Raw genomic sequence first — 24,375 nt, forward strand, 5'->3', positions numbered from 1 at the left:
ATTAACACAGAGGGAAGACCACGTGAAGACACAGGGAGAAGACAGACATCTGCAAGCCAAAAGAGAGGGGCCTAGGGAGAAATCAATCCTACCGACATCTTGATCTTGGAATTCCAGCCTCCTGAACGGTGAGGAAATAAATGTCTATTGTCTAAGCCATCAGTCTGTGGTATTGTTATGGTAGCCCTAGCAGACTAATATAAGTTAAGATGTGGTTCAGAGAGGGAAAGAAGATAGAACTAGCTGCCTGCTCTTGAACAGAGGGCTTGAAATACAGTACATAATCACAACTAATGGAAGATATGAAAGTTATTTATTCAAAAGAAAAAAGTCAGCTTTAAATCATATGAAAAAAACCTCATGTGGTGAGATGCATATTGTTCAGAAACTCTAGAGTTCCTTCACCTGCATTCATTCTTCATTCCTTCATTCAACCAACCAACAGTGGTGACTGAGCCTCTCAAGCCCTGGGCCAGGTGCTGAAGGCTAGGATACACAGGTTAAAGCCAGAGCTGTCCTCTGTGTAGTGCAGTCTTTCAGGAAAGACATGAAGGCAAGGGCAATGTGACAGGTCAGTGCCTCCCCAGCGGCAAGCGGAGGGCACAGGAGGAGCATAGAGCAGAGGCTCCTCCCAAGAAAAAGTACGGTGGCCATCAAAGCCAACTTTGTGAACACTGCAAAAGAGCAGTGAGCCTTTGGGATAGCACATGCCTTGGCAGCTCTGTCAATAGACAGAGACCAATACGTACTAGTCCTCTCCAGCCCCAACCAGGCTGAGATGTGTGTCAGCTATCCCTCCATGGAAGCCTATTTCACACTGCATTTGTCCAGTTATTCCATTGTGGAGACAGCCCCCAAATAATGAAGCACAGATTGGTTGACGGGTTGGTTGGTTTTTGATATCTAGCTCTCAGATTTGTTTATAGGATTGATGAAATATAATAAATAAAAAATCACTTTGTAAACTCTAAAATGTGACAGAAATGCTAGCTATCATTATACTAGATTTTGAAGTGCCTTATAATTCTCCTAGTTCAAAATGACCATTTTATGGATTATGAAGATTTACCCAAGGTTGCCCAACTAGTAAGGGGAGGAGCCAGAGCAAAGGCTCAGGATTACCCACTGCTAGGACTCCATGGAAGCACAGGATTTTAACATTTGAATTCCACAATATACGTATTTTTCAATCCTATACTATTTTGCTTCAATTTACCTATAATTCTAAGCACATTTAATTTAGAATTTTGCTCTTGGCAACGCAATATTTCAACCTTCTGGTGAATAAAGGTTTGTTCTATAGCAAACAAAACTGGAAACCCTCTTGGTGTTTCCTCTGTTAACCAAGCACCCTATTCCTACACTCAAAGAGGGGTTCCAATTTGAAACATATGAGAAGTCAAGAGCAAGCCAGATATAAGTGAGGATAGGAGAGAGAGGAAAATGGCAAGTGAAGGGCAAGGTGGGGAGAAGGAGAAGGTACAGGAGCGGGGTAAGGAGAGGAAGGAAAATGTGTTTTCCAGCACTGCATGTTGGCATCACCACTGTCTGGAGGACCAGAAAGCGACGAACCTGGTGCCAAGGCTGGTGGAAGAGATAGTCTTACACACAATCATACTTCACTTCTCAGGACACTTGGTAAAGATCATCCACATGCACAAAAATAAACCAGTGAGCTTCTGTCTCACGACAATCGTGTAACTCAGAATGCTCCGCCTCCTCCATTGGTGACCAAGAGGCTCAGAGCCACATGTGCCCCCAACCATAGTAACTTTGGGGCAGCCTGGTGGCTCCTCCACTGGTTTAACTTTTCATATCTTCCTTATTAACCCATTGTCAGATATGTCTTCTTACATTAAAAAGTTGAAAATTTTTCAGGGAAAAAGAAGTAAAATAAACTCAAAGACTCAATTTACAAAAAAAAGAGGCAACAGAAAATACAGAGCTTGTAGAGCTGGACAGCTCCTTCAGACTGGAAGTGTTATCAAGAAGTCTCCAGATTATCAGAAGATATATCAGTCCCTTAGATTATTATTCTAACTCTAAGCTTACCAACGGTATCGCAGGGTTCATCTTTGTGTACGCAGAAATCTGTCCTAAAAAAAAAAAAAGACATAATCAGGGATATGCAGTACCCCCAAGAATAGGAGAAGGAAACACTGTCAATTAATCTTGATTAGTCGTCCTGCCCACAGCAATGTTACTGCTGTAATGGTCATAGGTCATAGTGAAAAATAACCACTAGCAGCGTGTGCCAACAGTAACCCATCCACCACATTTCCAATGGGTAGGCCGAGTTGCTCCATACAAGACCCTCCTTTCACAGATAAACTATTCCATACATAACACTCAGTTGCTGGAAGGATTCCTTCCAACAGCGGGAAAAGTTTTGGAAAACGTTTGCCAAGTCATTTATCAAAAACAATTACTAGTCAAAATCATCAAACCATACTGACTTCCCCAAGCATCTCGGGCAGCAACTGGTTTTAGATACTAGAACAACTATGTATCACTTATACAAGAAGACAAAGAAAAGTTATCTCTACAAGTTAGACTCTTTAAAGCTCCCCAGGACCCCCAGGTGTGTGGCTATGGATAAACGAGACAGCAGAGATGCTTAATACCCGGTCCAGTCCCAGTTCTGTGGGTACACAGGTCTCCCTCTGGCCTCTTACGTGTAAAACAAGGAGTCTGGACCCTTATTTTCCAAAGCCAGAGCATTCCTATGCCTCCTTCCATAAGTTCCTACAGTCAGGAGATGACCAGAGTGCCAGCTGGGGCAGTGCCCTTCCTGGCACAGGGTAAGGAGAGTAGTGGCCTGGCCCAGATGAGGCAGCTCCTCCGAGGGCCCCAAGCTCATCGTCTCATAGAACCCTCAGGGGGCCGGCAGAAAGCACCCACTCACCTGCAGCTCTCTGAACACATTCAAGTGCAGCTTCAGGTTGAAAAGGCATATTCTGAAGCTACCTCCTCTAATTTAAAAAAAAAATCTTCCAGGACAGATGAGGCCAGTTAGATGAGGTTGGCACTAAGCAAAGTTGTGAAACTATGTGGCAGGTGCTACATGGGCCACACCTCCCTCCCCTTCCCTCTGTCAAAATCTGTTCTCAGGGAAGGGTCTGACCTGCCTCTCACACTAGGGACAATGATGAGAAGCTGAAAAAGGAAGCCTCAGGAATTGATTTTTCTGTCAAAGATGACCTTTTCGAAGACTAATTAACAGGAAGGAAGCAGCACTGACAGAGACGAAACCAAACAAAGAAAATCAGGGACATAAATATGCTCACTAGTCTGCTATGTATCTAATCCCAGTCCAACATTCTTGATCTGACACTCTTCCCATTTGAATGTTTTGGGTGAGACACACACACACACACATTGACACAAAGAGAGGGCTGGCCCATGACCTTGGTCCAGGGTTTTCCAGTGTGAGCATCTGAATATATTGAAAGCTTCATCCCTTTGCCTCGCCTGGGCAAAGGCAGAAAGCACGCACGGCCAGAAGCCCCACAGAAGAGAAGATGGTGCCACTCAGCAGGCGGAAGTGGCCGCCATCCCGGAGAAAGCCAGCACAGCCCTGTTGGCTGATGGGCGCTGTGCGTTCCCCCATCCATGGCCTCTCTGAAGGGACACAGGTGGGCTCAAATGATGGACCCTGTGGTGCCACATGTTGCTTCTCCTGAGGAAAAAGGAGGAGGTATGGTCAGCTCACGGAGGGCCAAGTTCAATGGGAGGCCCAGCTTAAAAAGGTCAGCCAAAATTTAAGTCTTCTCTCTTCTTCCTGTTCAAGGTCCTTTCTCAGAAAAGGAAAAGTAAGCTATCTGCCTGCAGGAGCAGCTTCATCTCCAGGTAATACAGCTCCCACTGCAAACTCACGCCAAACCCATACGTAGGGGCTGCAGGGCTGGTTTAGAGAATGAAACAAACAAACAAGCAAAAAACAAAAACAGGGTCCAGAGGTAGCTCCCCAGTCTCTAAGTACATTCAGGTTCCACTGTTCGTTCCTCAAGAGAAGGAAGACTATGCAGATCTCTGTAACAGGGTGGCCTTCGTGGGTGTTTGACCCGCGCAGTCGCACATGCTCCTCACTTAGGAGCCCCCCACCACCCAACCTGGCTTAATGCTGTGCTATCACTGTCTTAAAATTCTTAAGTTTTTGAACATGGGAGTCCCACATTTTCACTCTCCACTGGGCCCCACAAGCTAACTTTGCTAGTACTGTGCATGACCTACAGCTGGGGTATAATAAATTCTGGCTCCTTTATTAAACGACTGACATATATTTCCAGACCACTTTCAATGTGCCCTGCAAGCTTACTGGTGGTTGTGACTCTCCCCAGTGTTTGTAGATCTGGAAAAACGAACTTTATGGTCCTCAGATACTCACTGAGCTCTCACTATGAGCAAGGCCTGCAAGAGGCCCCCTTGGTCAGAAGGTCCAAGGGAAAGCAGTTCCTAGGGAGCTGGATGGAGTTACATGGGAGGGGAAGGTTGAGGGACAGCTGGAGGCATCCCCATAGTCAAGCTCCTGGCCAGTCCTGCATGTTTGTTCCGGTGTTTCCTGGGAGCGCAGACCTGGGTGTGGGGGGGCATCCCCCTTTCCTGGCTTTTGGGGGAGATGCAGAGCCAATAAAGCTTTGCCAGGTGTTGACAATGCCTGGAGACCAGTCCTCTGTATGGGCCCTATGTGGCCCCCAGACTCAGTCTACTCAAAGGTCCTTTTTAGCCCCAGACACAGCTACAGCTGCTGGAAATCCAGCTTCTGCCGCTTCTGGCTCAGCAGCCTCTGCTGGACCATGATGTCATGCTCACGTCTCCACAGCTGGCCATCTGTAGGGTTGGTGGGTGTCCAGGAGAATACACTTTCAGGCTCAGCCGCAGCCCACAAAGGAAAAAAAAAAGAAAAGAGAACAGACCCTTGCAGCAGCCAGTCCCAGTCCCAGGACCCAGGGACACAGGCCCCTAAACACTGCCTGGTCTGTGCAGCCTCCGATTAGACCCTCAGCTCAGATTACTCTGGGAGGAAAGGACTGCTTCTCGAGAGCAGCAGCTGTCTCACACCCAATTTCCGTGCAAAAACATCAGCCCATTATTAACCCAACCTAGGGAATTGCAGCTCTCCACCTCTAATTATTAAACAATGCTTCTTGGCCAACTCAGCTTCCAGTCCTGACTCCAACGCTGCCTCCCTGTCCTTGTGGGAGGTTTTCAATTTAACATCTGTGAGAACCCAGAGGATGGGATGGCCACCGATTTGTTCAGCACAGCAGCTCCACAGCAGCAGGTGAGAGGAATCATGATTGCTCAGGTAGCTCATGAGCTGTCAACATGAAATGGAGAAAGAAAACACAGGCTCCTGGGCTGGCCGCAGGTACAGTCCAATCCAGGAGGCCTTTGCATCAGCTCTGGCTGCAGCTGAAGAAATCTTGCTTTTCCAGGCCGCCAGACATCCCCTCCCCAGCACCTGCACTCAGAACCACCCTCCTGCAATCAGGCACCACCCCCCATGTGCTTAGTTAAAAAAGAACACTTAAAATTTTTTATTGTGGTAAAATACACATAAAATCTACCATCTTAACCATTTTTCAGTGTACGGTTCAGCAGTGTTGAGTACATTCACGTTGCTGTACACCCAATCTCCAGAACTCTTCTCATTGTGCAAAACTGAAACTCCATATCCATTAAACAACAGCCCACTCCCTTCCCCCCTCAGCTCCTGGCAACCACCATTCTACTTTCTATGAATTTGAACACTCTAGGTACCTCATATGAGTAGAATCATACAGGATTTGTCGTTTTGTGACTGGCTTATTTCATTCAGCATAATGTCCCCAAGGTTCATCCATGTTTTAGTGTGTCAGAATTTCCTTCCTTTTTAAGGCTGAACAATATTCCACTGTATCTAGACACCACATTTTGTTTATCCATTCTTCCATCGATGGACACTTGAGTTTCCTCCACCTTCTAGCTATCATGAGTAATGCTTCTATGAAGATAGGTGTACAAAATATCTTTTCAAAACTCTGTTGTCACTTCTTTTGGGTATAGATCCAGAAGTGGATTAATTGGATCATACGGTAGTTTTATTTTTAATTTTTTGAGGAACTGCCATACTGTTTTCCACAGCAGATGCACCATTTTACATTCCCACCAACAGTGAACAAGGGTTCCAATGTCTCCACATCCTCGCCAACACTTGTTATTTTCTGCTTTTTGTTTTTATAGTAGCCATCCTAATAGGTGTGAGATGTAAAAAAGAATATTTTTATGCATTTTATGCAGTGTAGTAAATAAGCTGTTAGGAGGCAGGAAAAGGAAAAAGAAAAGAAACCCTAATGGGCAGCATTCTCAGGCTGAGGGTCACTCATGTCTGCCGAAGGCATTTTGTAAAAGGGCTAATCCAGAAGTTTTGTCAACATGAATTTCAGTAACATTTATTGCCTCTGGAAAAAAAGGCTATTCGTTCCCTTACCAAAACCACTTTAAAAAGTGCTTTCTCCACCCAGACAAGGAAGGAAATAACTTATTATTTTTAACAAAACACCAGAATTTATATATTTTATATAGTATTTATACAAAGCACTTTCAAAGTAGTGACCTTAGAAGTTTAGCTGCATATTCCAAAGATGATATTATTTAGAGCTCCTCTCTAGTAAAAGTCTTTAGACTTTATCTAATTATCATTTGGAAAACGAGTCACATTAATTTATAGTCACACATAGACACGGTTCCCAAGGACTCCTGCCTGCTCCCCAAATCAAATCTACCACAGTCCTCAGGGTGTTTTACAGAAAGACCCAGAGGTTCCAAAAGCCATTTCAAAGCGACTTGAGCCATGGCGGCCTCTGGCCAGGGAGTGTGGGGGCCAAAGCTGCTGGGGGAGGTGGTACCTGGAGGTTCCCAGCACTCACTGAGATGGGCAAACCCAGATCCAAAGCAAGAACCAGGTCATGCTCGTCTCTTGTCCTTGGTGCCTGGTGGTGCACCAGCTGTATTGTAGGCAATCAGAATTACTGAATAGACCTCTTCTCAAAAGTCCCATTATACATATCACATCCTGTAGAAGCAGTAGATGTTCTCATCAGGGATCAGTGCGCTACAGAGCACACTTTAACCCTTTGGGGATGGCAACTGATGAATCATCGACAGGAGTGATGAGGCATCTGTTTGGTATTTGGCGGTGGCAATGTGCGTGTTCTGGGTTTTTCAAGAGGGGCAGGCTAGGGAGTTGCATTGCCTGATGCCTGAGGCTGAGGTCACAGAACTTCGCAAGCTACCTTTGGGATGTCAGTGGGCCAGGAGCTTGTAGTATGCAGCCCAAGAGATGCAATCAAGGAGGCTTTCTGGGCTCAAAACCAGTCTTAACTCTTCTTAGAAGGGCAGGCTGTCTCCAAGCTAACGACAAGGTAAACTGTCCCCTTTCACGACTTCACCTCTGAACTCGGAGAAAAAGAAAGCATGTAACTTGGCAAGTAGTTTCCCTAAATTAAAAAAAAAAAATTCCTTAAAATTCCAAGTTGATATATTCACAGCCACTCTAATAAAATTTTGGTATTTTAATCTAATGGATTCAATTATCATGAAACATTTCTGCATGTTTTCTAATGGGGGATTTTCGTATGAACACATAACACATTCTATTTATATTACTGAAGCAAAGCAACCAAAGAAAATCAGCATTTCTCAGAGAGGTGTGGGACACAGGGAAAAAATGAAATTGTCACATCTATATGTGTTGTGGATTGAATTGTGTCCCCCCCAAAAAAAGTCCAAGTCCTAAGCCCTGTACCTGTGAATGTGATCTTATTTAGGAAGAGGGTCACTGCAGATGCAATCAAGTTAAGATGAGGTCACACTGGATTAAGCTGGGCCCCAATTTGGACACAGGGAGAATAATATGTGACAATGGAGGAGAGATCAGAGCGATGCATCTACAAGACAAGGGATGCGGAGAATTTTCAGGGAACCACCAGAAGTTAGGGAGGAGGAAGGAAGCACCCTCCCCTCAAGCTTTCAGAGAGAGCATAGCCCTGCCCACACCTTGATTTCAGACTTTCGGCCTCCAAACCTGTGAGAGAACAAATTTCTGTCGTTTTAAGCCACTTAGTTCGTGGTAATTTGTTACTGCAGCCCTAGAAGACTAAAATAACATTGCTGCTGCCTGATGGAAGACTGCCTTTGGTTTCTATTGTCCAGGGCTGGGCCCCTGGTTCCCCTCTCAAGCTGGAAGAGGAAATCCAGCTGTAGTCTAGAAAGAAGCTTAGCTCCGTGCTTCAAATAGAGCCTCCATGTGAATTCCACGGGCATCTCTGCCCAGTGCTGTCGTCCCAGAGTGCCCTAGGGATGGGGCTGTGCACGTCACACACGACGTGCCTTGTGTAGACTTCCTCTCATAGAAAACCTGGGATATCTACTCTCCCTCAGGAGTGTGCTTTTGCCAGTCTGGAAGCAGCCTCAAACACAGGCTAGCTCTTTCCCAGTGAGCATTCTATTTGCAGGGGAGAAGTAGTACATGAATTTTCCTGGAAGTTTGAAGACTCTTGGGTAACCAGGATTGCAGTACTTTTATATTAACAATAACAACAATAATGGCTAATACTTATTGTGTCCTTTGGGCCAGGCACTATGAAAAGTGCTTCTCATGCTCATTTAATCCTCACACCTCGGAGGTAGGTACTATCATTTATCCCCATTTTACTGATGAGGAAACCAAGGCTCAGACAGGCGACCCAAGGTCTGACTTCCAAGCCTGAATTCCTAGCAAATTGCCCTCTCTCTTCTCCAATGGGAAATGTCTTTTCCCTCTCACGTTTTCAGCTACAGGCCAAACCCTGCTTTACCTGGTCACAAATACAGCGGCATCCACCGGGGGCGTATCGTCCTTCCCTCCTGGAACCTGATTGTTGCCGAGGTACCGGGCACCTCCATATTCCTCATTCTGCCAGTGACAGAAGCTCTCCAGGGACCGCTCGCCATGATGCCCAATGGACAACTTGGCCTAAAAGAAATCAGGGCGCAGTTAAAGAAGCAAACACCCAGGGAAGCCAGAGCTTATGTTCAGACTACAATGTGGACCCTAAGGTGGAGACAGCTGCTCAAAGGGATATCATTCACTGATGTGCTTCCCCGCAACACAAACTTAGTGCTGGTAGATGGATGCAGAGACTCAGAGAAAGGCCATCAGGGACCTTATTTGTAAGTTCAAATGAAGACTACGTTATTAAAGAAAAGCATTCTTCTTTCTGGCAACTGAACAGTGTACCCAACCAAGCATCGGTCCCTCATTCTCACATTCACTGCTTGACTCTGCAGGTAACATTGTCTTGTGGGAATGCACTCAATCAAAAGACCAGAAAATGATGCTACAGTGAATCCAAATCTGGCCTGAAGCTCAGGTATAGCTCCAGAAGGGTAGCCATGGGTCCGAAGATCTTACCATCAAGTCTTTGCACATACGTGAGACATGCCAGTACTGAAGGAGGGATACACATGGGCCCATTGCTCAGGGTTCCCTTGAGATTCTGAGCAGATTATATGCACACCAAACTTTCAGTAATGGTACCTTCCTTCCTCTCCCCCAACATCTGGCACCTGGCCCAGGGCACACTGTTGCCATCTGCAAAGCCAGGGAGCACAGATAAGACAGACAACCACCTGGACACCTCCTCAGCACTCAACAGCAACTAGGAAGCTAAGACCAGATACGTCCTCTATGTGCTCTGAAGGGTGCCGATGAGGACTTACAGGACGTTGTCGTAGCAGGACCAGCTTGGTAACTTGAATGTTAACTTTAATTCCAAGACTTTGGTGCTGAAACATATTGTATACCTATCAAGAAAGAAAAAAGAAATAGATAAAGACGTAAATATAAAAATTTTTAAAAGTACATTGGTATCCTGGATGGGATCCTAGAGCAAAGAAAAGATATTAGGTAAAAACTAAGGACATCTGAATAAACTATGGACTTTAGTTATTTGATATTGGTCCATTAGTTATAACAAGCATACCATACTAAGGTAAGATGTCAGTAATGGAAGAAACTGCATCTGTGAATTCTCTGTACTACCTGTTCTAAAATAAAATATAAATGAATACAAATTTATAAGTAAATCATAAATATAAATTCTATTCATTAAAAATATTAATTAAAAATTAATATTAAAAAACAGCTTATGCTCTTCCAGTACCCAAAAAAATCTAAAGGAGGAATAATTATGTGAAATTCAAATTACAGTGTTCATAGATAAAGTCTTATTGGAACAAACAATCACACATATGTGAGAAATATAACCCAGATTTTATTTAAAAGGCCTTTTCAGACCAAAAAACTCCCATAAATATGAATTCCCCAAAAGAAATATGTATAAGATAGAAAACTCTCAAATCACACACACATGTATGCATACATACATATACATACACACAAAGCTAAGCTGGAATCAGCTGTTTAAAAAAAAGTTTTAAGACAGGAGGTTCTGAAAAAAAGGAACGGATGGTAAATGATTCTGGCAGAAACCTCAAACCTTTCATTCTGGGCTTTTACGCAGGAGACTGAAGGGGATTTTTCTGAAGGGGAGGGAGGGGGTCAGTGCCTGTGGCCATCTGCCACAGTCCGTATCATGTGCGTCAGTCTGTATCATCTCTAACAGTCATCATAATCTGTTAAGGTTGGTATCTCCACTGCCCTGGGCTCATCGAAATAAAGCCACCTGGCTCAAGACCCACGGCCAGTAATAATGATGACCCCATTTCAAATCTAGCCTTGCCCAGTCAAAAAGACCATTTTCTTTCTTTAGTCCCTTAAGTCCTCATTCTAACCAAAGTTTGTCATTGAGATAAAAAGTTAAAGGAACAGAAAAGGCTATGTCTCTCTCAGTTTTGCACCTCTCGTTGGAGGAACTTAATTATAAGGATCTCAATATCAAGAAACCAAAGGAAAGCGTTTTGAGGGGAAGAAAGAGAAAACCTCAAATAAGGCAGAGGAATCAAAGTTGATGCAGATGGAAAAAAAGCCCACTGGATTTGAGGACCCTCAAGTCATTATCACCCGCCCGATCTCCTTTTCCATAATATGGAGAAAGCAGGAGGCAGGGAGGTACGTTGGGGAAGCTGATGAAGGTGGTAGAGTAAGATATAGAGCAACAAGGATGAGAACCTTTTGAATATTCTTTTATTTTTATTGAGGCAATACTTTTATACGTTTCATTATGTCCCGGTTTTTTGTTTGTTTTTTCCAGTTTTATTGAGATATAACTGACATATAACATTGTGTTAGTTTGAGGTGTACAACATGATGTTTTGAGACAGATAGATCCCAAAATGTTTACCACAATAGGTCTAGTTCACATCCTCACATAGTTGCAGTTCTTTTTCTTGTGATAAGAACTTTTCAGATCTACTCTCTTAACTTTCAAATATATGATACAGTATTGCTAACTATAGTCATCATGCTATACATTACATCTCCAGGACTTATCTTATAACTGGAAGTTTATACCTTTTGACCGACCCCCACTTTCACTCATTTCCCTACTTCCCGCCTCTGGTAACCACCAGTCTGTTCTCTGTATCCATGAGTTCTGTTTTTTAGATGCCACACATAAATGAGATGATACAGTATCTATTTTTCTCTGTCTGACTTATTTCACTTGGTTTTGAATATTCTACTTGTTTTTTTCTGATAGATATAATCTAGAGGGAGGATTTTCCAGTGGGAACATTAAAACTTTTCCCAGTTGGTGCTGTGTTCACCCGTACACCAGCAGCAACATAAAGCAACAACCACAGCAGAGGGCACAGCCACGGTTAATTCAGGCCACGTGAAGCTGGACACCGTGTCTGGCACACAAGCGTCAGAAGCCAGGCACGCACAGTGTGTAAGCACCTGTGCGACAAAGGAATTAACTGTGTCATTGCTTGCATTTCACTCTTTAAAAACCATTATTAAAGCAAAACAAAATCTTTATGTAATGGAATATTCTTTCCCACGAGGAAAACCGGAACACATTCAGTTGTTCTGTTCTCACTTTTTCTTCCCCCAATTTTTTCCCTCAAGAACAAAACAGCAGTCTTGTTTTTTGTTTTTTTAACACTAGACCATCCATAGGCCAATTCTGAAGTCATGTCTTAATTATCTATCCCCAAACCTGGGTGAAAAAGGGGAAAGCACATAATTTTTTCCTTGTTTTGATATTTTGAGAACCACCCAATGGCTATAATTCAAATTTTTCCAGAAATATTCAGCATTAGGATTGGGCCCAAACTGGAAAACCTCAATTCAAAACATGAGAATTAGGAAGAACGAAAACTTGAAGTTGGGAGGGAGAAAATTCAAGTCGCACAGGGTTTCATGGTGCAACCTACACATTGCCTGTAATGTTGACACCAGCCAAAGACATTAAAAAATATTGTAGCTTTAAAGAAGTAACATAGTTAAGCAATTCTCAGTGGCATTCTGACATGCCACATCAAAGAAGCATAAAGAAGCTGCATGGAATGATGCAAGTTTCAGGATGAACAAAAGTACAGGAAAAAACTCCCCTGCCAGAATCTCCCATTTTCTCCTCACTGGGCTGATGACACTTTCACGCATTTCATACACCACTACCCCAAAGGCTCAGTCATTTCCCTTGGAGCAAATGCACAAAAAAAGACGTGAGATGGAGGGGGAGCAGAAGCTTCATGCTCCAGGGGCTAGGAAGGAGGGGAAGATGGGGAGTTGTTTAATGTGTATAGTTTTAGTTTTGCAAGATGACAAAGTTCTAAAGATTGATGGCACAACAACGTGAATATACTTAACGATACTGAAACATACACTTATAAATGACTAAGATGGTAAATTTTGTTTTGCGTATGTTACCAAAATAAAAATTTTAAAATTAACACACAAAAAAAGCTTCATGCTCTCAACAACGTTCTCTGGTAAGCTTGTAGGAAGGCATGGACCCTGATGTGTAACTGGGAAAGCAGGTATGGCAGCCTGACCATGGCTACAGTGCCTTGTCACCTGATGTGAGCTGTACCATGCTCCCAGAAAGCTCCACAGGGAGCAAGGCAGGGCAGACATACAGGACCTCCCTCAAGGCCCAGCGCCAAGCCAGGCCAGCCAGATGAAAATCCGACGACAGCCATAAAACACAAAGCCGCAGGCCTCAAAGACATGTAGCAAAGTCTCCCCACCTTTTTTTCCCATGGAAATTCACACTCAGGAGAAGTCTCGAGGTGGCAGCCATCTGATGCTTAGGGAGACACCTGGCTGGGCAGGGGACAGCACAGCCAACTGTCTGGAAATTCTGTCTCCGGCATCCAGCTCTGGCTGTGTCCTGGCAAATGTTCAGATCCCTAGCTACTTTGTCACATTTCCTTGGCAGCCTAGGGGTCAAGCTGAGTGGACGCTCTATCAGCAGCACACTGTGGCTGTCCTGGCTGGGTGACCTGGGGACACGGTCAGAGAGGGGTAGAGAGGAACCAGAGAAGGAGCAGGGATGGGGGCACATGGGGAGGAGCTGTTCACAACACCAAGCAGGGTTTTCACAGAAGCACCACCTACCTACGTGACTCAAGGCCTCCCCAGGACAGACCAGGACTGCAGATGACACTCGCGCAGCACATACAGTGCCATTCAGACCCCCACACAGCAGGGGGCGATGTTCTCTAGCACAGTGCCACTCAGAGGGGTCCCTGAAGCAGCAGCACCAATATCGCTTGGGCACTTGTTGGAAATGGACATTCTGGAGCCCAGCTCAGACCCACTGAATCAGAGACCCTGCAGGTGGACCCGGCCATCTGCATTTAACAAGCCCCCAGCAGTTTCCCGCTGACGGCTGCCCGGTATGAGAACCAAGGAGTGCTCTAACACCTTGCCAGTGTCTCTGGTCACCAGAGAGAGGCTTGCTGTCTGTTTCGAATGATAATTGAGTAAAATTAATGTCACATTTCCTCCAAGCAGAACTTGCCTGGAACGTCCCAGGTTTTCATTCCACTCCATGGTTGTTAAGGAAGCTAAAAACAACCAAAGCTCTGTCAAGTGGCCCCATTTTCCAATTTGGCTGCTCAAACCCAGGGTTTCTAGTGTCAGCACCACCTGTTTCCGTCTGCAATTTGTTCTTTAAAAGATTCCTGCTCTTGTGTCACCACCACCCCCAAACAAAGGAAAATCAAGTTATGTAGGTAAAAAGGCACGACAGCACATTTTGAAAAACAAGAGCCGAATCCAGAGCACCCCCTGCGGCTCGCCTCCTGCTGGAAGACCTGGCCTGGCGGAGGCTTTTCTGTCCGCGTGTATGTGTGCAGGTGAGCAGTGTGCCAGGGACACAGAGCCCGGAGCTGGATTCCATTTCCCTGGACAAGAGCCAGGCAGAAGGATCTTATATAGCACAAATCAGTACAGGCCACTCTTCTGCTTAAACCTTGCAGCAGCTTCCTGTTGCACATGCAGCTAAGCCCACCCTCCATGCTCTGGCATACCAGCCCGCAGGGCCCACCCTCCGTGCCTAGCGTACCAGCCCACAGGGCCCACCCTCCGTGCCTAGCGTACCAGCCCGCAGGGCCCACCCTCCGTGCCTAGCGTACCAGCCCGCAGGGCCCACCCTCCGTGCCTAGCGTACCAGCCCGCAGGGTCCACCCTCCGTGCCTAGCGTACCAGCCCGCAGGGCCCACCCTCCGTGCCTAGCGTACCAGCCTGCAGGGCCCACCCTCCATGCCTAGTGTACCAGCCTGCGAGGCTGGCTGGCTGGTGCACCTCTCATCACACCCCCACCCTCCCCATCACCCACCAGGATCAGCCTCTTTCTGTGCCTCTCCCAAACACCAGACTGACCCCCAGTGGCTGGCTTCTTAATGCCTTCCCTTCTAAGTGGAAGGTCACTCCTCACAGAGGTGTCCCGGGACGCCTCAGTCATTTGCTATCACCTGGATTTTTGCATAGCAGTTTATAAAATCTGCACACAAATCTTACTGATTTGTGTGTTGAGCACTGTCAGTCAGTCCCACTGCATGAGCTCCACGAGGATGAGACCTGTCACGGTGGTCCCTACTCTATCCGCAGGCCCTAGAAGAGTCCCTGGCACACGTCAGGGGCCCAGTCAATACAGCTGACTGGAATCAGTGAGTGAACCACTTTCTAATTTTTATTTTTAATTGCAGTAAAATACAAATAACAAAATTTACCATCTTAACCATTTTTAAGTATGCAGTTCAGTAGTGTTAAATACCTTCACATTATTGTGCTCACATCCATGGAACCCTTTTCATCTTGCAAAACTGTACGTGTAGTCATTACACAACTTATTCTCTCCTCCCTGCAGAGCCTGGCAGCCACCACTCTCCTTTCTGTCTCTCTGAACTCGACTACTCTAGGCACCTCTTATAAGTGGAATCATAAGTACTTGTCTTTTTGTGACTGGTTTATTCCACTTAGCAGAATGTTCTCAAGGTAATCCATGTTGGAACATGTGTCAGAATTTCTCTCCTTTTTAAAGCTGAATAATATTCCATTGTGTGTGTGTACACATATACATACCCCATTTTGTGTATCTGTTCATCTTTCAATGGACACTTGAGTTGCCTCCTCCTCTGGCTGTTGTGAATAATGCTGTCATGAACACGGATGTACACATATCTCTTAGAGACCCTGCTTTCAATTCATTTGTGTCTACACCCAGGAGTGGAATTATAGGATCACACGTCATGTGAGCGAACCACTTATACTCTAGCCTGTACAGTGGCTAGACACTTTGCTGGGATTCTTTTTCTTTCTTAGCTAAACAGCATCTATTGCTGTTTTCACTGGGGAAAATTCCCCCACAGGGTGAGCTCTGAAAAAAAGCAGGGACCCTCTTCCCACTATAGAAATCAAAGGAGGTACCGGCCTCATTCTGGCCTGCCACAGCAGCCCTGGAGCAGGCCAGTTCCTAGGCACCCACCTAGGGCCCTGATGCCTGAAGGAGGGGCAGGGTAGTGGGGAGATGTTCCCAGGATACAGAAGCAGCAGGAGGTCCAGCAGTGCAAGATGAGCCCACACTCCTGGCCATACCTTGGACTTGCTCTCTTCTGCTGCCTGGCCTCCCAAAGGCCTCTGCCCCAAACACTCCCCCAAATTCTGAGCCTGGTAACCCAGCCTTCCTTTTAATTCCACATACACCTCCAAAAATATGATTCCTTTTCTACTTCAGTTAGCCCAGATTCAGTCTCTAATCAAAAGCCCTGACTGATGCAAGAACCAAGCTCACTGCTCCATGGTTTACAAAACTCCTTTCGTCCCTGTTTGAAAATAGGACCACTCGGCATGATGCTAGAGTTTTTTGGTACCTCTTCCTTGCTTAGCAAGTCCTCAAAAACGACCAAAATGTTTCTGCTCTCACAGCAGCCATTTCTTCACCAACTCTGAAGTCTAATGGAACAGGGCTCAGAGGTGAAGCCGATCACAGCAGCCAGCTGTTCTCTCAGTACAGTTCTTTCTCATCATGCTTGTTTTATCTTCTGCATCTTGATACATCCTCCTTGAAGGACAAGATGTGAGCTGAGAGGGGCTGAAGGAGACCACCCATAGCACAGGGGGCTGTGTGGGAGGTGTAAATATGTAATTACATTTATGTAGAAACACTTTCTACCAGAGTTTAGGACACCACATCTGTGTGAGATGCTTGGAATACAAAAGGCTTTTCAGAAGTAAGTTAATCAAGGAATTCAAAAAGGAAAGCCAGTGTTTACACGACTTCAGCACTAAATCCATTGCAAAAGATGTTGGTAGATGGCATTAGTTACTCATTTACGAGTTCACAGATTCCACGAATATTTTTCGATCATCTCCTGCACATGTAACAGGCACTGGGTAAATAATGGTGAAGGTGTACACATAGTCCTACCTTGATGAATTTACGGATGGTGAAAAGACAGCTAATAAGTGGGGTGGGTTTTTTTAAATTGTGTTAAATATGCATAATACGAAATTTATCATTTTTCACATTTTTAATTGTACACTTTAGAGGCATTACATTGTTGTGCAGCCATCACCACCACCCAGCTTTAGAACTTTTTCATCTTCCCTAATTGAAACTCTGCACCCATTAAACACTAACTGTCCATTCCCTCCTCCCTCCAGCCTCTGCAAACCACCATTCCACTTTCCATCTCTGTCAATCTGACTACTCCATGCAACTCATACAAATAGCATCACACAGTATTCATATAGTATTTGTACTTTCGTGACAAATGTCCTCAAGGTTCATCTGTCTTATAGCATGTGTCAGAATTTCCTTCCTTTTTAAGGCTGAATAATATTCTCCTGTATGGAAAGAGCATATTCTGCATACCCGTTCATCTTTCGATAGGCACTTCGGTTGTTTCCTCCTTTTGGCTATTATGGATGACGCTCCTATGAACATGTGTGTACAAATATCTGTTCACAACACTGCTTTCACTTCTTTGGGATATATAGCTGGAATTACTGTGGAATTACCGGATCATATGATAATCCTATTTTCACTTTTTGAAGAACCACCACACTGTTTTCCATAGGAACTGCACCATTTTACAGTCCCAACAACAGTGCACAAAGGTTCCCATTTCTCCCCATCCTCACCAACACTTGTTATTTTACTTTTTTTAAAAAAAAAAATAGCATCCTAATGAGAGTGAAGCGGTAGCTCATTTTGGTTTGGATTTGCATTTCCCTAATGATTAGTGATGCTGAACATCTTTTCTTGTGCTTATTGGCCACTGGCATATCTTCTTTGGAGAAATGTGTATTCAAGTCCTTTGTCCATTTTTGTTTTTTCTTGTTGAATTTTAGAAGTTCTATATATATTTTGGATATTATCGGATATGTAATTTGCAAATATTTTCTCCCATTCTGTGAGTTGCCTTTTCACTCTGTTGATAGCGTCCTTTGATGCACAAAAGTTTTTACATTTAATCAAGTCAACTTTGTCTATTTTTTCTTTTGCTACCTATGCCTTTGGTACAACTTATACCCAAGAAACCATTGCCAAATCCAATGACGCTTTTCCCATATGTTTTCTTATAAAAATTTTATAGTTTCAGCTCTTATGTTCAGGTCTTTGATCCATTTTGAGTTAGTTTTTTTAATATACTGTTAGGAAAGGGTAAAACTTCATTCTTTCGCATGTGGATATCCAGTTTCCCCAGCACCATTTGTTGAAAAGACTGTCACTTCTCCATTGAATCGTCTTGGCACCTTTGTTGAAAATCATTTGACCATACGTGTCAGGGTTTATTTATGGGGTCTCTGTTCTATTCCATTGGTCTGTATGTTTGTCTTTATGATGGTACGACAGTATTTTGATTACTATAGCTTTGCAGTATATTTTTAAATCAGGAAGTGTGAGCCCTCCAACTTTGCTTTTCTTTTTCAAGATTCTTTTGGCTATTCAGGGTCTTTTGAGATTCCATACCAATTTTAGGATGGATTTCTCTATTTCTGCAAGGAAAAATGTTAGGATATTGCTAGAGGTTGCACTGAATTTATAGATTGCTTTGGGTAGTACTAACATCTTAATAATAAGTCTTATAATCCATGAACATGAGTGTCTTTCCATTTATTTAGAGCTTCTTTAATTTCTTTCACCAATGTTTTATAGTTTTTAGTGTACAAGTCTTTGACCTCCTTGATTAAGTTAATCCCTAATTATTTTATTCCTTTGGATGCTATTGTACATGGATTGGTCTTCTTAATTTCCTGTTTGGATTGCTCATTGTTAGGTACAGTAGTCCCCCCTTAACTACCAGGGATATGTTCCAAGACCCCCAGTGGATGCCAGAAACTGCAGATAGTACTGAACCGTTATATATGCTATGTTTTTCTCCACACACACATACCTATGATAAAGTCTGATTTATAAATTAGGCACAGTAAGAGATTAACAATAATAAAACAGAAAAATTATAATATAATGGAATAAAAAATACACGAATGTGGTCTCTCTCTCAAAATATCTTACTGTACTGGTACTGTATTTTCAGACTGGTTGACTGTGAGCACCTGATACCACAGAAAGCAAAACTGTGGATAAGGGGGGACTACTGTACAGAAACACAGCTGATTTGTGTGCTGGTTTATATTCTACTACTCTGCTGAATTATGTTATTTGTTCTAAGATTTTCTTTATGGAATTTTAAGGTTTTCTACATATAAGCTCATGTCGTCTGTGAACAGATAATTTACTTCTTCCTTTCCTATTTGGATGCCTTTTCTTTTTCTTGCCTAATTGCTCTAGCTAGGACTTCCACTACTATGCTCAATAGAAGTAGTGAAAGCAGGCATCCTTGCCTTGTGCCTGATGGTAGAGGAGAAGCGTTCAGTCTTTCACCATTGAGTATTATGTTTGCTAGGGGTTTTTCATATATAGCTTTCAGGATATCAAGGTAGTTTCCTTCTATTCCTAGTTTGAGTGTTTTTTATCATGAAAATCTGTTGAATTTTATCAAATGTTTTTTCTGCATCAATTGAGATGATCATGTGGTTTTTTTCTTCATCTGGTTAATATGGTGTATTACATTGAGTTTTATATGTTGACCCATCCTTGCATTTCAGGAATAAATCCCTTTTTTTTTTTTTTTGAGGAACATTAGCCCTGAGATAACTGCTGCCAATCCTCCTCTTTTTGCTGAGAAGGACTGGCCCTGAGCTAACATCCATGCCCATCTTCCTCTACTTTACATGTAGGACACCTACCACAGCATGCCTTGCCAAGCAGTGCCATGTCCACACCCAGGATCCAAACCAGAGAAACCCGGGCTGCTGAAGTGGAACGTGTGCACTTAACCGCTGCACTACCAGGCCAGCCCTAAATCTCATTTTATCATGATGTATAATCTGATTTTTGTTTGCTAGCATTTTGTTGAGGATTTTTGCAATAATATTCATAAGGGAGACTGTTTTCTTATTCATAAGGAACTGTAGTTTTCTTTTCTTGTAGTGTCTTTATCTGGCTTTGGTATAAGGGAAATGCTGGCCTCATAGAAAGAGTTAGGAAGTGTTCTCTCCTCTTCAGTTTCCTGGAAGAGTTTGAGGAGGATTGGTTAGTTAGAGTTCCTTTAAATGTTTGATAATATTCACCAGTGAAGCTGTCAGGTCCAGGGCTTTTCTTTGTCAGGAGACTTTTGCTTACTGACTCAATCTCCTTACTAGTTATGAGTCTGTTCAGATTTTCTACATCTTTGTGATTAAGTCTTGGTAAGTTTTGTGTTTTTAGGAATTCTTCCAGTTTATCTAGGTTATCCCATCTGTTGGTGTACAATAGTTCACAGTATTCTCTTACAATCCTTCTTACTTCTGTAGGATTGGTGGTCATGCCCCCACTTTTGTTTCCGATTTTAGTAATTTGAGGGTTTTTTTTTATTAGTCAGTCTAGCTAAAGATTTGTCAATTTTATTAAGTTTTCTGAAGAGTTAACCCTTGGTTTTGTTGATTTTCTCTATCGTCTTTCTATTCTTTATCTACCTCATTCTAATCTTTATTATTTCCTTATTTCTGCTAGCTTTGAGTTTAGTTTGTTCTTCTTCTTCTAGCTCCTTAAGGCATAAAGTTAGGTTGTTGATTTGAGATCTTTCTTTTTTAATGTAAGCATTTATAGCTATATATTTCCCTCACTGTTCCAAAAGTTTTGGTATGTTGTATTTTCATTTTTATTCATCTCTATGTATTTTCTCATTTCCTCTGTGGTTTCTCCCTTGATCCACTGGCTGTTATGTCATATAACTCCCACATATCTGTGAATTCTCCAGTTTTCCATTGTGCTTGGAGAAGACATTTTGTATGATATCTTTCAAATCTGTTGAGACTTAATTTGTGACCTAATATATGGTATATCCTGGAGAATATGTCACGTGCACTTGAAAAAAAGGAATACTCTTGTTGGGTAGCATATTCTGTATGTCAGTTAGATCTAGTTGGTTTATTGTGCTGTTCAAGTCCTCCAGTTCCTTGCTTATCTTCTTGTCTAGTCTAGTTGTCTTACCCACTATTGAGAGTGGAGGGTTGAAGTCTCAAACTACTATTACAACTGTGTATTTCTACCTTCAATTCTACCAATTTTTGCTTCATATATTTTGATGGTCTATGATTAGGTGCATAAATACTTATGATTCCTATATCTTTTGCTATATTGAATCTTTTATTAATATATGGTATCTTTGTCTCTTGTAAGCTTCTTTTGACTAAAGTCTACTTTGTGTGATATCAGTAGAGCCACTCCTGCTCTCTATGGTTACTATTTGCAATGGAATATCTTTTTCCATCCTTTTGTTTTCTATTTATTTGTGTTCTTCGATCTAAGGCAGTATATAGTGGGATCATGTTGTGTTTTTTTCTTAATCTATTCTGCCAGTCTGTCTTTGACTGAAGAATTTAATCCATTTACATTTAGGGTAATTTCTGATAAGGAGGGACTTATTTCTGCATTTTGCTATTTGTTTTCTATATGCCTTCTAGCTTTTTTGTCCCTTGTCTCCTGCATTAACGACTTTTTTATGATGAAACTTTTAAACTCCTCTCTCATTTCCTTTTGTGTATATTCTATAGCTATCTTCTTTGTGATTACCATGGAGATTACATTGAACATCCTAAAGTTATAACACTCTAATTTGCATTTATACCAACTTAAATTCAATAGCAAATGAAAACTCTGCAACAAGCTGGTTTTTTAAAAGCAGATAAATATGGAATTATAAATCCAGATAAGGACCAGCAAGTAAAAAGCAGCCTGTTATGATAAAGAAAACAGGTTGGCCTTTTTCAGAAGGGTCAGCAAGGATGGCCCCTCTGACAGGACATTTATGTGGAGGCTTAAAAGACTAGAGGAGCTAGCTCTATAAGGCAGAGAGAAAAGAGAATACTTGACAGAGACCATGAATCTGACAGGAGTTTGGGGAGCCTGAGGAATGGTGGCCCACATGGCAGGTGTCAGTGCTGAGGTAGAGAAGGGAATGAAGTCCAGGAGAAGTAGGTGGGTCCCAGGTGACATGGCCTTGGAGAACCACGCAAAAGAGGGAGGACTCCACATCAACCCCCATGGGAAGCCACAGAGGGGCTTAGTGCTGCTAAGTGACAAAGTCCTAATTCTGTTGGATGAAGATCTTGCTGGGCATTCTGCAGTAATGATTCAAGGGGGAAGAAAATGGAAGTGAGCCACCCAGCAAGGCAGCTCTGGTAGTTGTCAAGACCACAAATAATGGCAGTCAGTCCAGGGTGGAGATGGAGAGAAACAACAGACTCCAGACATGCTTGTCATCTTAACAAGATGGCGTGGGGGTCCCTCAGCCCTGGGTTTGAGTCTTCATCCTGCCGTGTACTCACTGGCTCTGCACCCTGCTGTGTCACTCCCCTCGAGCCTCCATTTCCTTTTCTGTAAAATGGGAATGATGAAATCCACAAAGAATGAGGAGGAAGAGACATGAAATCACCCAGTTTGCCATCTGGACTGGTAGGTGTATCAAAACATCCATTTCTTTCCTTCCTTTCAAACGTGGGCCATCAGGTCACCAACCAATGCTGATCTAACACATCACAACTAGGAGATGCTATGAAAACTGGGAGTAAACACTCGTCACCAAGTTCTCCCAGCTTTGGATATATTGTCACACACCCAGGCCCTACGGGCCCCCCCGGCCTGCCTTGGGGACAGGGCCTGTCTGGGTTTAGCCTTGGGGGTCAGAGCAGTATGCCTGAGTGAGCTGGGCCTCTGCCCACAGACAGCCAAGTGGGAGGGCAGGGAGGAGGTGGACGCCTGGACATTAGCACCCGATGATGTTACTTCCCACAGAGAGAAATACGTTGGAAAGAAGGTGGCAACCACTCTAGCAGATTTCCTTCCAAATCCAGGGGAGCTAAGGAGATGGAGCCACTTCAATCCTGGAGACCCAAAGAAAATAGTCTCTGATGGGAGAGAGATGGGCTGGCTGGCCTTGCCCTCCTGCTCGCTGCCCCTGGGGGCCTTGTCTAATGACAGGGCTCCTAACCCAGCCACAATCCTTTCCCACCCTCCTGGCTTAAAGATGATCTCTCTTACTAACAGAAATCCCTTTTCCAAAACAGCCACAGTCAGGATAGAATTCTTTGGATTTTCAAAACTAGAGTTTGAGGGATTTTGGTGGTGGAGGGTGGTCTTGTTTAAAACAAGGTGTAATGTTTGAATGTAACTCGTTTTTAAATCTGAACAGTGACCCACAACTAGAGCAACAGAAACAGGGTCCCAGTGGTAGAGTCTGTGTGAAGGGCTCAGGAGACTCTGCTTTCATTCACTTTCTGGTCTTGTCAGACCGGCCAAGAAACCCCAAGGACAGGTGACTGAAAGGCTAAGTGTTAGTATACACATGCCATATGCCCTCCACTACAGTGGCACTGCTCTTATTAGGTCGGCCTCATCAGGAAAATTTAAATCCAATTCAATGTGGTTAGCCCCAGGTTTGCCCTCAGCAAGAGGATCTGGAGCCTCCAGTGTCTTAGCATGAGCAGCTGAAGAGGAAAGAAGAGTGTCAAACTAAAGCCAAGCATCACAACCACTCAGTCTCTGACTTTCCGTCCTTACAGCCCATGGAGGGTGGAAGGGCAATTTCCCACGTACAATGCCCATGCCCACCTGTGATAAAACCGCTGCCCCTGCCCAGATGATAAATTATGAAAGACATATCAAAGTAGGAGCTTCCATTTATTATTACTTTAGTTGTTGTAAGGAATGTTTACTCCTTGCACTTGCGCCCGAGACAATTAAAAAAAAAATAAATGAGATGAAATTATCTGCAGATGAAAGACTCTGGTGTGGAGCCAGGCCCACCAGCCCTCCTCCAGGGTTTCCTCTTGGCAGACTGAAGCACTGCAACCCATCATTAACCAGCCACCAGGAGGATCTGGGTTTACGCAAAGGAAGAACACAGAAATATTTCTCAGAAACCAGGGCCACACACCATTAAAAGTTAACAAAAGCAATTCCACTTCTGGGTATATACCCAAAAGAAGTGAAAGCAGGGACTCAGATATCTATACACCCATGTTCACAGCAGCATTAATCACAAAAGCCAAAAGGTGGAAGCAACCCAAGAGCCTATTGATGGACAAATGGATAAACAAAAGGTACACACAACGGAATATTATTCAGCCTTAAAAAGAAAGGAAATTCTGACACATGCTACAACATGGACGAACCATGAAAACACTATGCTCATTATGCTAAGTGAAATAAGCCACTCACAAAAGGATAAATACTGTACAACACTATTTATATAAGGTATCTAGAATCGTCAAGTTGATAGAGACACAAAGTAGAATGCTGGTTACCAGGGGCCAGGGATGGGGTGGGTGGGTATGGGGAGTCAGTGTCAATGGGTAGAGTTTCAGTTTGGGAAGATGAAGAAAGTTCT

The 24,375-nt window shown here is 43.5% G+C and overlaps 1 protein-coding gene across 11 annotated transcripts in view; it reads right to left on the minus strand.

The window, feature by feature from the left end:
* Positions 1-24,375, minus strand: part of ADAMTS17 (ADAM metallopeptidase with thrombospondin type 1 motif 17) — a 338,494-nt gene that overhangs the window by 245,553 nt on the left and 68,566 nt on the right. For all 11 annotated transcript variants that reach the window (XM_023651365.2, XM_023651360.2, XM_023651364.2 and 8 more), the window contains exons 5-7: positions 9,745-9,828; positions 8,841-8,998; positions 2,053-2,096 (exon numbers count right to left, since the gene is read on the minus strand). In XM_023651365.2, the coding sequence (XP_023507133.1) occupies positions 2,053-2,096; positions 8,841-8,998; positions 9,745-9,828 (286 nt within the window). The remainder of the gene's footprint in view (positions 1-2,052; positions 2,097-8,840; positions 8,999-9,744; positions 9,829-24,375) is intronic.

This window comes from Equus caballus, chromosome 1 (assembly GCF_041296265.1).
Source record: "Equus caballus isolate H_3958 breed thoroughbred chromosome 1, TB-T2T, whole genome shotgun sequence".
Classification (NCBI taxonomy): domain Eukaryota; kingdom Metazoa; phylum Chordata; class Mammalia; order Perissodactyla; family Equidae; genus Equus; species Equus caballus.